At 28.6% G+C, this 13261-nt stretch overlaps 1 protein-coding gene across 1 annotated transcript; it reads right to left on the reverse strand.

Annotated features, from left to right (window-relative positions):
- Positions 1 to 80: 80 nt before the first annotated feature.
- On the reverse strand, positions 81 to 1614 carry LOC105121774 (putative homeobox-leucine zipper protein ATHB-51). Its single transcript, XM_011020561.1, has 3 exons — positions 1231 to 1614; positions 551 to 894; positions 81 to 334 (listed from the first exon to the last, which is right to left on the reverse strand). The coding sequence occupies exons 1-3, from the start codon at positions 1340 to 1342 to the stop codon at positions 89 to 91; spliced, it is 702 nt and encodes a 233-aa protein (XP_011018863.1). The 5' UTR covers positions 1343 to 1614; the 3' UTR covers positions 81 to 88.
- Between the last annotated feature and the right edge of the window lie 11647 nt (positions 1615 to 13261).

Raw genomic sequence — 13261 nt, forward strand, 5'->3', positions numbered from 1 at the left:
ATTTATGAACAATGTCCATATATGTATATATCATAATAACAGCTAGCTAGCCCGATATTTAAGAGTTATGGAGCAGGTGTTGAAGTGATTATTGAGGATAAGATGGCAAAAGAGCCCAGTAAGGAGATGAAACTGGGTTGTATTCATCCACATGGAGAAGATAGTTGCAGTGTTCTGCGTTGCTCTGGTGGTGACTCTGTCCTCGTAGCTTGCGACTTGCTGCAGCAACTGATGTGCTTTCTACTGTCTCTTCCCCTGATATCTCTGTGTACCCTGCTGTTGAGACTTGCTTCCTGGTGGCTTGTTCTCTCACCACTGCTTTCAGCTTCATTACCTGACATCCATAACCAACTTAATTAAAATTACTCATTAATTTATATATATATGTTTAAGTTCGGTTGTCGAGCATAGAAGTTGGGAGGTTCAGGTTCTAATTAAATATGGAGTCCGTGGACTACCTAGCTAGGTGGGTGCTGAGAAGAAAAGGGAAGAGGTCGATATATATATTCCTGTTAGAAAATACAACACATTCATGACATGAGCAATTAACCTCTTCCTGAAGCTTCTGTTTCTCTTTGGACACAGAATCAAACTCCTGCTTAAGGTTGTCATATAAGCGCTCGAGCTGTTTAGCTTTCCATCTAGCACGTCTATTCTGGAACCAAACAGCAATCTGCCTGGGCTGGAGCCCTAGTTCACGAGAGAGCTTCATTTTCCTATCAGGATCCAACTTGATCTCTTCTTGAAAGCTCTTCTCCAACGACTCTAACTGGTCACTTGTCAATCGTTTCTTCTTCTCTTGACTCCCATAGCTGGTGATCTTGTCCAGAGCGGTCGGGACGAATCTGTTGGGTGCATTTTCTGCTAATATTGCTGGGTGCTTCATGTCCATGCCTGAAGGATCGATACATAACGAGACATTAACATTTCATACGTGTGTGTGTGTGTGTGTGGGAAACAATCACTTGCTAATTATTAATTTATGATAGTATAATAAGTAGGAGGTATGATGATGGATATATAGTTAGGTAGTAATGGTTGAAGCATGATTGCTTTTGCTTCCATGCAATGCATGCTTCAATTTGAAAGCAAGGTGATCACACACACACACACATATAAATGCAGATTCAGATTGTATGATTGGGTGGTAAGTGAATGCATGGAATTCTTTAATGGTGAGGAGATCTCTTCACTACAATTAATGATTAAGGTTGATGATTACGTGCATACCTGGATACTGCGGGTCATAGGCATAGTTGTGGAGGAAGTTAAAGGAAGTCTGATCTGGTCGAGAAACAAAGCTTCTGAAGTTGCCATTCCAATCCATATTATCCATATTCATATTACAATCACTAGCTAGCTACTCTATCTAATCTGTATATAACGTTTGTGTTATACTTGTTGTTGGCCAGCAAATTAAGGACCACGCGCGAGAGATAATTAGAAAGAAAGACGAGTACTGATGTATCGGGTGGCGGAGAGGAGAGGAGGCGTGGGTAAGGGGTAGGGGGAAGGAGTCAATTTTCTCTAGCTACTCTTTTAGGGGGCAGCAAAGAGAAGAAACTGAAAGGTTGTTGTAGCTCGTCTCTGCTTCACTTTTGGGGGTGCAAACAAAGGTGGTGTGTGTGTCTGTCTAATATAGAGAGAGAGAGGGCATGCTGTCGGTTGCCACAGGAAGAAGATGGCGTGGGGTGGCAATCCTGAAATTATATGAAAGAGAGATTGGAAAGGAATCAAAGGCCTCCAGCCCCATTCCATTCATGCATGTGGTCCCGCCGACTGAGAAGTAAGAACAGCTGCTTGCTCCTTCATGTACTGACACTATGCCTTCCCTTTCTCACGCCTGCCCAGCTTGACGTCCTCATCATCATCAGTACTCCCTACACTTCTACCACCGCCTCTACTTGTTTTTGTATATGTATCTATACATTGTTCCATACGCTACCTTTTCAAATTCCATGCTTAAATTAACCGTGTTAATATTTTTACATCTTAATTTAAAAATATTAAAAAAATATTTTAAATATTTTAAAAAATATTTTTAAAATATAAAAACAAATAAACCTTCATTCATATCTATATTTTAATACTTAACCATAAATTCCAATGTTCATATATAATTTTTATGCATTAACTTTTCATTGATTAATATATATTGGGAATCACTAAGATATGTGATAACAAGATGGTATGCTCACGTGCTGTTGCAAGCTTATAAAATAAATGTATTTGATAATGTTCTTGCAAGCTTATAAAATAAATGTATTTGACAATATTATAATTGTGAATTAATACTAGATAAGTAATATAAAATAAAGATATAATGGAGCCAATATTTCATGACAGACAAAAATATTGTATTGGTGATAAAAAACTTAAAGATTAAACAAAATGATTTATAACAATTTATAGTGTTCTGTGAGGAAAAATATAGTACTTTCGCCACATGATTTAGTTTTTCTGTTAGTAAAAAAGAAAAAAATTACAAAACTAAATTTTCTACTAGCTTAATATTAAAAAAATCAACGAATATAATTTTGAAAGGAAAAAATCCATGAGAAAAAATATTATAGCAATTGACAATGTTTTTATGAGAAAAACTACAGTGTTTTTTCCCAATACAATCGAGAAAGACAATTTTAGAAAAAATCATAAAAAAACCATTTACAGAAATATTATAGCAATCTACAATGCTTTGTGAGAAAAACAATAACACTTTCTCCATATGATTTGGTTTTATTGTAATTATAATTTTTAATCAACTCAATATACAAAAATAAAATCAATAAAGATAATTTTGGAGAAAATCATAAAAAAATCATGTGGAAAAACACTGCAATAATTCACAATATTTTAAAGAAAAAAATTTCAAAATTAAATTCTCAATCAGCTCAATATTAAAAAAATAAAATAAAAAAGGATAATTTTTGAAAAAAATTAAAAAACCAAAAAACATAAATAAAAAAAACTATGCTGAAAATACCATAACAATTCATAGTGTTTTGTAATGAAAGCTACAGTGCTTCCCCATATGATTTAGTCTTATTTGTAATGACTTATAATTATAATTCTCAACTAGCACAATATTTAAAAAATAAAATTGACAGAAAATTTTGAAAAAATCATAAGAAAAAAACTATATAGAGAGACTAGCAATCCACAGTGTTTTGTGAGGAAAGCTACAATGCTTTCCCCATATGATTAAGTTTTATTACAAAGTTAAATTCTAACCAGTTTAATATTAAAAAAAATTAACAAAGATAATTTTGAAAAAAAAAACATTAAAAAACACAAAAAAAAACTAGAAAAAAAACCATACGAGGAAAAACTATATCAATCCATGGTATTTATGAGAAAAGTTATAGTGTTTTTCCAACATGATTTAGTCTTACTTGAATTTATTTATAATTTTAATTCTTAACCAGTTTAATATTAAAAAAATAAAATTGATAGAGATAATTTTAGAAAAAATATAAAAAAATTATGTAAGAAAAAATATTATAGCAATCAACAGTAATTTAAAAGGAAAGCTACGATGCTTCATTCATATATTGTAACTGTAATTTTTAATCAGCTCAATATTAAAAAATAAAATAAAAAATAATTTTTAAAAAAATCATAAAAACAAAAAACAATTATGTCGATAAATACTATAGCAATCAACAATAATTTAAAGAAAAAATAAATTCTCAATCAGCTTAATATTAAAAAAAATATAATTTTTTTAAAAAAGTAGAAAAATCATGTGTAAAAATACTATAACAATCCATAATATTTTAAAAAAATCTTAAAATAAAAATTTTAATTAGTTTAATATTAAAAAATAAAATTGATAGAAATAATTTTAAAAAAAATATAAAAAAATTATGTAAGAAAAAATATTATAGCAATCAACAGTAATTTAAAAGGAAAGCTATGATGCTTCACTCATATACTGTAACTGTAATTCTTAATCAGCTCAATATTAAAAAATAAAATAAAAAATAATTTTTAAAAAAATCATAAAAACAAAAAACAATTATGTCGATAAATACTATAGCAATCAACAATAATTTAAAGAAAAAATAAATTCTCAATCAGCTTAATATTAAAAAAAATATAATTTTTTTAAAAAAGTAGAAAAATCATGTGTAAAAATACTATAACAATCCATAATATTTTAAAAAAATCTTAAAATAAAAATTTTAATTAGTTTAATATTAAAAAAATAAAATTGACAAAGATAAATTTAGTTCAGTCAAAAAAACAAAAAAAATGTAAAAAATAAAAGTAAAAGAAAAAACAAAAAATGAAAAAAAGAAGAAGAAGAAAAGGTTATAACACACAGCGATAAACAGTGAATTCCCTCTAGTCTTTTAGCTTATTATTTAATTTCTTTTCCGGAATGGATCTCCTCCCGTCGGACCATGAAAACACACTCACACACTCTAATATGTGTATAAACTTTTCCGGTGACTTATTAAGGGCCCTGTATTGCCCCTGATTTTCCATGCACTAATCCATTTCTTGACTTGGAAACCAGGTGGTATCTAGTGACATTGATTCACGTATGTATGTATGTATTTATGTATGTATGTATGTATGTATGTACGTAGAAAAACACACGTTGAGGGGGGCTTAAATGACTTTCCGATTATTTATTAATATTAGGGTAAAAAAACACTAGTGGTCCTTCCGGTTTTTCTTTTGGGTTCTACCTCTCTTTTTAAGTCAGTATGATGCATCTTAAACTTTTATTAATTGATCACGTTTGTTTCTTCCGATTAAATATATATGATGGATATTTGTACGATTGGCGACAGGTTAATAATAAATATCAATAAAGATAGTGTTGGAAACTGCAAATAGTCATTAATTCTCAGTAACAAATCACATATAAAATAAATGCAGAAATATATAAAATATAAATCTTCCTTCTCAAAAATAAAATAAAAAGAAAGCTTAGTTTCAATGTATTTATATTAATCTTCACCATGAATCTCGCTGCCATTTTTACTAAACTTATACGTTTAGCTGGAAAATCACACAGAATTAGTTAACGAAAATTTAATATTTATGTCATTATAAAGTTTCAAAGGAAGGAGAGAGATTTACTAATAAAAAAAAAAATTCTTAATATAATTTATATTATTGTTTAATATAATCTTAAAACAAAAACCCTTTAAGTTTAAAATTTGTATAGGATTATGTTATATCGTGCTATTATTTAGATTTTAATTAGAATGGAAAATAAAAATAATAAAATTTAAATTTATAATTATTTAATCGATAAAGCTCAAGTGTTTTATTAAAAAATTATATAAATTTAATAATTTAAATTAATAAATAATATTTTAAGATATAAAGTACGATTTATATTAGATTTGGTAATGTTGATGTTTACGTACATGCAATCAGACTCGTCCAAGATAGTAATTAGAAATCAACTATTGGGAGCAGCACTGTAGACGTATATGAGTCATAGGTGAAACCATATTCTATATGAAATTAAATGATACACAGGTCATATATAGGAATCTACCTGTGAGGCGAGGCAGGCACGGTGCTAAAAAGAGGAGGCATACGACCACTCCAGTACATGAAAAACCTGCCATCTGTAATTGCACCCAATAAAAGACACACACCCTGTCAAAGAAAGTAAGTTGCTGGGCTCATCCTATTCGTTTCACCCTCTTTTCCCACCTTAATTAACTTGCAGTACAGCAGTACGTGGCAGAGAAGAAAGCTGTCTCTCTCTCTCTCCCTCTCGCTCCCTCTGTGTGTAGGCTTGTTCAATTCCTATTGGAAGTGGGCTGAGGTCTAAGGGCTGGTCCTATCAGTATCTAGGGTTGGCTTGTTGAATTGCTAGCGCTTGAATTTGTAATATGTGGGGCTCGGTTCTAAGAGGGAGTCCGTACTGTGCAGAGGCCAGAGAGAGAGAGAGAGAGAGAGAGAGGGGATCCGCTGTCCTCCTCCATGAGACATGATCGTTAGAAACCAAAACGTCAAGGGATAACTGTAGAGAGGAGTGAGGAGGAGAGAACACATGGAGCCCAGAAGAGCGAAAGAGAAATATGAGACAGAGCTAGGTAGGTCACTGCAGCATGCCTAGCTCCACATTTCTCTCTCTTTGATATTGAAGAATATTGATCCTGTGCATTAATTAAAGGTGTTTTCTTTCTGAATTGGTGATAACAACACATCATATATCATTAATAGCAGCTGGCCGGAGACCCATCATGAAATTTGAGATGACAAAATGAAAAAGGTTAGATATATTCATATATAGACTCAACAAGATGGTGCGTGCATGCTTTTTTTTTTAATTATTTTTTCCTTAAATAGAAAAACAGTAGCAAAAGTAAAACCCATTTTCCAATTCCATGAAAGTAGTGCAAGAGGCAAGAGCCCTTCCCAGAACCATTTGATGCCTGCATTGAAATAATTTACTAGCTAGTACTAAACAGTTCGCCAAAAAAAAAAACCTATGCCATTGAATAAAGCTGCAACTTGGGACTGCCATAACGAGCGTGTGCTTGGGAGTGCTTTCAAATCGTGATTTAAAAAAAATATATATATATTTTTTTATAGTTTTAAATAGTTTTAATGTACTAATTTTAAAAATAAAAAATATTATATTTTTTTAAAAAAGTTTTAAATAGTTTTAATGTAATAATTTTAAAAATAAAAAATATTATTTTAAAATAAAAAACATTTAGAAAAACAATTTAAGAAAACAATTTCTACAGAATCTCCCGCTAACCTTAAAACAATTCTATATAAAGTTAAAGCTAAATTAGGTGAGTGTTGGAAAAGAAAAAAAAGGGGATCCGATCGTATCGATGCATGGTACATGAAAGGTAAAATTAAGGATGGTCATTACTCATGAATCAGCTGGTGCTTTCTCGTGAAATATAAGTTTGTTGTGTTAGGTAGCACTTGATAATTAAAGGCCAATTTAGTGAAGATCCCCGCCAAGATTGACAGTTGATTAAATTTATGAAAATGTTCTTTCCTGCTGCATAACCAGACAACCAAATTAAAACTGGTGATCATGTAATTTAATTAATGCTTTAATTACCACTATACATCCTTTTTTTACTATAAAAGAGAGGCATGAAAATTGAACTCAAAGCACCTTCAAGATTTCAAAATTACGATCTGGTAATTTCCCAGAACATGGTTTTCAAACCCACCATCAAGAACGTGTTAAATTTAATTATCCCGTCTGGTGTTTTCAAGGTTCAATCAATCCCAGGCCCAACTATCACCTAACCCCGTGGCTGGGCTGTAAAATTGCTCCCTTAGACCCAATGACAGGTAGGCAATTAGATGGAAATTAACACTTGAAATTGTGCTGCGAGGAGCTCCAGCATGCACTCATCATCCGCTACCATGAGCTTTACAATTCTGAAGCAACTCTAGGACGAAAGGAAAACCTTTTTGGCAGCTAGGCTAATAGGAGCTATCATACGTAGAATATTGACCAAAACCAAGGGTCTCTAGCTAGCTCTCCTAGCACAAAGAGTTGGAAAACCAGACGCTTACTAAGAGAAATAGTAATTAACTAGGACCATCTTCCACGTCGTCCCACGTACATCAGATTAACGTCAGACCAATCTCTTGCTTAGTGATGATACATAGTTTCAAACTCTGACCAGTGTTTTTCAACTAGCTCCTGACGACAATAACCAAGTTAGTCTAATAATCATTGGAAGACAAGTGAGAGCATGCATGCATGAAGATATGCATGCACCGCCGAAGGGGCTAATGGGCCTCAAAATTCTCTGGTTAGGAGATCTGTTGGTGTCGGGGAAAATTTAGAAAATAAAAAAACAAGCCAACCTCTGATGAAGATCAGACCATTTCTGAATTACTTTGAAGCTTTTCTCTTCTTTTCTTTGTTCCCAGCTGCATAGTAGATGTATATATAATCAGATTGGAAAATAAGCTTAATTGATAAGACATCCACCATTACAAGTAAATCTATTAATCAATTTCATGCTTCGTTGATTTCTCATACTGGTCGGCCTGGGCAGATATAATACAAGCGAACTGCAGAACATGTTTCAGCGCCTAAAGTTCCCAGTGGAGGAGAGAAACGGAGGGGAGGGGGGCCAGCAGCGGACCTAGAAGATAAGGTGGTGGTCATCTAAGGTTATAGAACAATTTTCAAATTCGTAGTGGTCCTTAGTGAGCTTTAAAAACTGCTGGGAAAATCCAGCACGACTAAGATAAGGGGCGCCCTCTGTGTCTGTAAATTAACGAGAATCTATTTATCAGTGGTCCTGGATTCGTGGATTTAGACCTGTTAAAATGGATAGACATTTATAGGTGTAAATTTAACATGGAGACAACTTTTAAGCTAAAAATAGAGCCACTTCACTGTACATCCCCAGCACTAGGGCGGCGCCGGGTGGGGACCAATCCCTGAACTTTAAGCTCGTAGCTAATTTCTCAAACAAATTTTCTTCTCTTTATTTTTTTTGTTTCAAGAATATCAGACAAGAGTTTAATGTAGCGAAAATGAGCTGTTAACTTAATTTATTTTTAATACTAATATATTAAAAAAATCTAAATATATATAAAAAAACTAATTCAAAGGGAGAAAAGTTTTCAAAATTTTCTAAAAATACCATTTGGGCGGCAATAAGAAACACGATCTTCACGTGACTTCATGTAACAACAATTAAAATTATAAACTAACGACTAAAACAGAAACCAACAAAGGATGGCATTTTTAATTCTACAGTATTTTTTTGTCTTCTAGCTATTATTTTTTACTATTTCATCGTTGAATTTGATGATTATATAATTTGTACCATAATTTTTCTATAATTTTGAAATAAGATTGATTTTTTTTATAATCATATCAACAATCACTTTGTGAATTATTATATATGAATATAATTTGTGAATATTAATTGAAAATATATGAATATAATTTGTGAATTATTAATTGAAAATAAAAAAATTGTATTGTAAGGTTTTTACTCAATTGAGAATAAAGTAAGGTTTTTACAATTTTTTTATTTTCAATTAATATTCACAAATTATATTCATATATAATAATTCACAATTGAGTATAATTATTCTATAGTTTTGAAATAAGATTGAATTATTATATATGAATATAATTTGTGAATATTAATTGAAAATAAAAAAATTGTATTGTAAGGTTTTTACATGATTTTTTCAAATTAATTATTTCTTTCTCTTATTGAGTATAAATTATTGGATCATGATTTTTTCTCTTTTTAATCAAACTTTTTTTTCATATCATAATAAGGTTTTTTTAAAAAAACAATGATTCTCATAAAAAAAATATTTTCATCAAAACACAAAAGAAATAAATGAACAAGGAGAGGGAGTGTTGATTAAAAAGATACATTTTCCCTCCTTAATTAAAATGATTTAGATTTTAATTAATATTTATTTTAATGGCCTCTAGTTTTTTGTTCAAAAATCATGTTCTAATAAAAATTTTGAAAAACAATGATTCTCATAAAAAAAATATTTTCATCAAAACACAAAAGAAATAAATGAACAAGGAGAGGGAGTGTTGATTAAAAAGATACATTTTCCCTCCTTAATTAAAATGATTTAGATTTTAATTAATATTTATTTTAATGGCCTCTAGTTTTTTGTTCAAAAATCATGTTCTAATAAAAATATATGTTTTGTCGAAATAAAAAATATATGTAGTAGTAAAAAAATTGAAAATTCATCTAATAAAGTATATTTATTTTTGACAATTTAAATTATTGATTTTCTCACAAACAACTACTTTTTTTATAACAAAACAAATTAAAATTTGATTTTTAAAATTACCCTGCAGCACTTCATAGAAAAAATAATCTATTACTACAATAATAACAACAATCTTCTTAAAAATATTATCAGACATTTTTAGAGTTTTTTGGAATCAATTCTCTACTGTAATTGAATTTTATTATAGTGTTTGATTTCAATTAAATTAATAAATAAGGGTTTTTTTTCTATTAACCCCAGCAATATATTTGTTCTTTACAAATATTATGTTTCGATAAATAACACTTGTAAATTAAGTATAAAATTAATGTAAGTTGTTTTCTCTTGCAATGTTATTTAAATTAAGTGCGAGTTAATGCCATGCTAAATTGTGACGTTTAATTTATCAAATTCAAAACAACTCTTTTCTAAACAACAACTTTTATTTTTTTTAATATCTAATTACCTATTTTTAACTAGAAGATATGACAACTTCAAAATACAGATGACTTGTATCTCTTCAACGTATTTTTGTGAAGAAATTTTATTAACAAGTTTTAATTCTGATTAATAATAAGAAATAGAAGAGTTTTAAAAACATAACCAGTGATTAATATATTAATTGATATAACAAGTTATTAATTATAATTTTTTTAAAAAAAAAAAGATATATAACTAGCATCTCTTCATCATTTTACGATTATGAATGTAAGGCAATCTATCATACAACCACAAGAAATTAGTTTATTTATTTTTAAAAAAATTACGAGTTTAACCATAAGATATATAACTAGCATCTTTTTATTAAAAAAGAGACACGTGTCAGTTTTTCATAGATTATTCAGCTAATGAAAAGTTGGTTAATGAACCAAATCAAAAGAACCGGATAGTCCAAATTTAAACCACAAATATAGCCATTAGTGTGAACTAAATAATTGCTAGGCTACGCTGGGGTCCGATTAAGTTTTTTAAAAAATATTCGAGTGTTGATGTGAAGGTGTTTTTTAGTAAAAAAAAAAATTATAGGTATTGATTTAATCTGATTTATTAAATTTGATAAGTTAAAAGATAACTTAGATGATTGAGAAAAATATAATTTAATTAAAAAATTATAATGATATTTTTTTAAGTATTAAAATAATAAAATATTAGATCGACTCGGATGGACTTAGGTTAATTTGTTAAATCCACTACCTAGATCATGAAACCCTAATAATATAATAGAAAATAAATTTTAAAAAATATACATTATTAAACATAGTTATTAATCAATTCAATGTTGAATAATAAAATTAAAAACTAAATTCAACTAAAAAATAAGCTACATCGACCCTGGTTAATTTTCTAAACCTCAGTTATGAGATCAAGATAACCCTAAAATAAATTATGAAGCTCAATTGACAATCAACATAATGTTAAAGGATAAAATTAAAAAAAATAATAACTAAAACAACATCCAAGTCAACAAAACAAACTCGCAACCAAAACAGCATCCAAGTCAACAAAACAAACTCGCAACCCGGGTCATAAGATTAATTTTTATTTTGCTTAAAGTTTTTTTATGTTTTTTTGTTTGTTTTGATATATTGATGTCGAAAATAATTTTTTTAAAAAAATATATTATTTTGATGCATTTTTGAGTAAAAAAATTTCAAAAACAATTAATATCACACTTATAAAGACCCAATTAGTTAACCTAAAATTGAAGAATGAGATTGAAAAAAGATCAACTAAAAAATAAAACTAAAGTGAACCGACTTAACCTGTGACTCGTGTTATAACACTGCGATAACCCTCTATAAAGAAAGTAAAAAAAATATTATAAATTTTAATTTCCAATCAACTCAATATTCAATGATTAAATTAAAAATAAAATCAAATAAAAAAAGAAAAAAATTACCCGAGTCAACTCGAATTAAAAGACTAAGATAACTCCATATAAAGCAAATCAAAACAAATTATGAAGTCTAATACCTAGTAAACCTAATATTGGAGGATGAAATTGAAAAAAAATATGTTGAAAATTAAAAAAAATAATTCTCATATTTTTTGTATTTTTAAGGACTAAAGTATATAATGCCTCGGTATTTCATTGCTACAGTGAAATGCTAAGGAGTTTTAGTACATATATTACTAGCTTTGGTGTTAGTGCTTTGCCACAAGAGTTGAACTATTTTTTTGAACAAAAAATAATTTTTATATATTGAAATGGGGTTAGAAATTACATGAAAATGATTATAATAAATGTGTAACAACACTAATTAAAGCTAAGAATACGTTGCTTATTTTTAAACAACATGAGCAACCTATAATAAAATAAGAGACATCAAAAAATAAAATTATACAATGAAAGTTTATTTTTCACTACTAAAAGTCATCACTTGCACTTCCTAAACTGCTTTACAACCCTAATGTACTAGTATTTATTCAAATTAAAACTATTATTTAAATATTAAATTATGTTATCACTATCAATCAAACATATAATTAACAAAAACAACCTAAGTTAAATGACTATAATACTCGTGACTCCAGTTACTTATATTTCTTGGTTTCAAAGGCGAATGTGTAATTTGACTATTTATTAAAAAAATATGAAAAATAGAATTACCATTATTTTTGTTGTGTTGTTTCTTTTATCCTTTGGGGTGTTTTTGTTATTTTACTGTTATTAAAATTATTATTATTAGAAGCATTGTTGTTACTGCTATTACTACTACTATTATTAAAATAACAAAAAATATTAACTTAATTTGAAGACTACTCTTACTATTACTAGTATTATCATTCTTCTTCTTGTTGTCGTTGTCGTTGGTGTTAAAGTTGTTGCAGTTGTTGTTGTTGTTATAATCATCACCACTATTATTATTGCAGTTGTTGTAGTTGTTATAATCATCACCACTATTATTATTGCTTCTTCTTTTTGGCAAAGATAAATTTTACCTTTTGACTATATCCATATTCTGTTTTTGTCTCGGTATTGCCATACACTATCTAGATCCTATTTATGAATAGCTACACCAAATATCCTACATCTAATTACCTATTACATTTAATTAATATACTACATCTAATACATTTAGATTTATCTAATAAATTTAATTTATATTTGATTTTTTATTCCATTTTATTTGAATAGAATTCAAATTTTATATTCATTTAGAATTTATTATTCTAAATTATAATTTAGAATGATCTACCATTATTACTAGTATTATTATTGAAAAAATAAAAAGCATAAACTTGATTTGAAAGATAAAATTAAAGACCATAACAAATTTAACAGAAGGCCAAAAAATTAAAAATTAAAAGAAAAAAAATCAAATCAAAGTTCATATTATTCTTATTGAAAAAATAAAAATAAAAAAAACCTGGTATGAGGAATACAATTGAATACTATAAAAACTTTGACAAGAGAGCAAAAGAAAAAATAAAATAAAAATAAAAAATAGAGAGACTGAATTGAGAATATTATGTATACAAATTAGAATTGAAGGATTAAATTAAAAATTAATAAAAATTTAACATAAAA

Source organism: Populus euphratica, unplaced genomic scaffold (assembly GCF_000495115.2).
Source record: "Populus euphratica unplaced genomic scaffold, PopEup_1.0 scaffold46.1, whole genome shotgun sequence".
Lineage (NCBI taxonomy): Eukaryota > Viridiplantae > Streptophyta > Magnoliopsida > Malpighiales > Salicaceae > Populus > Populus euphratica.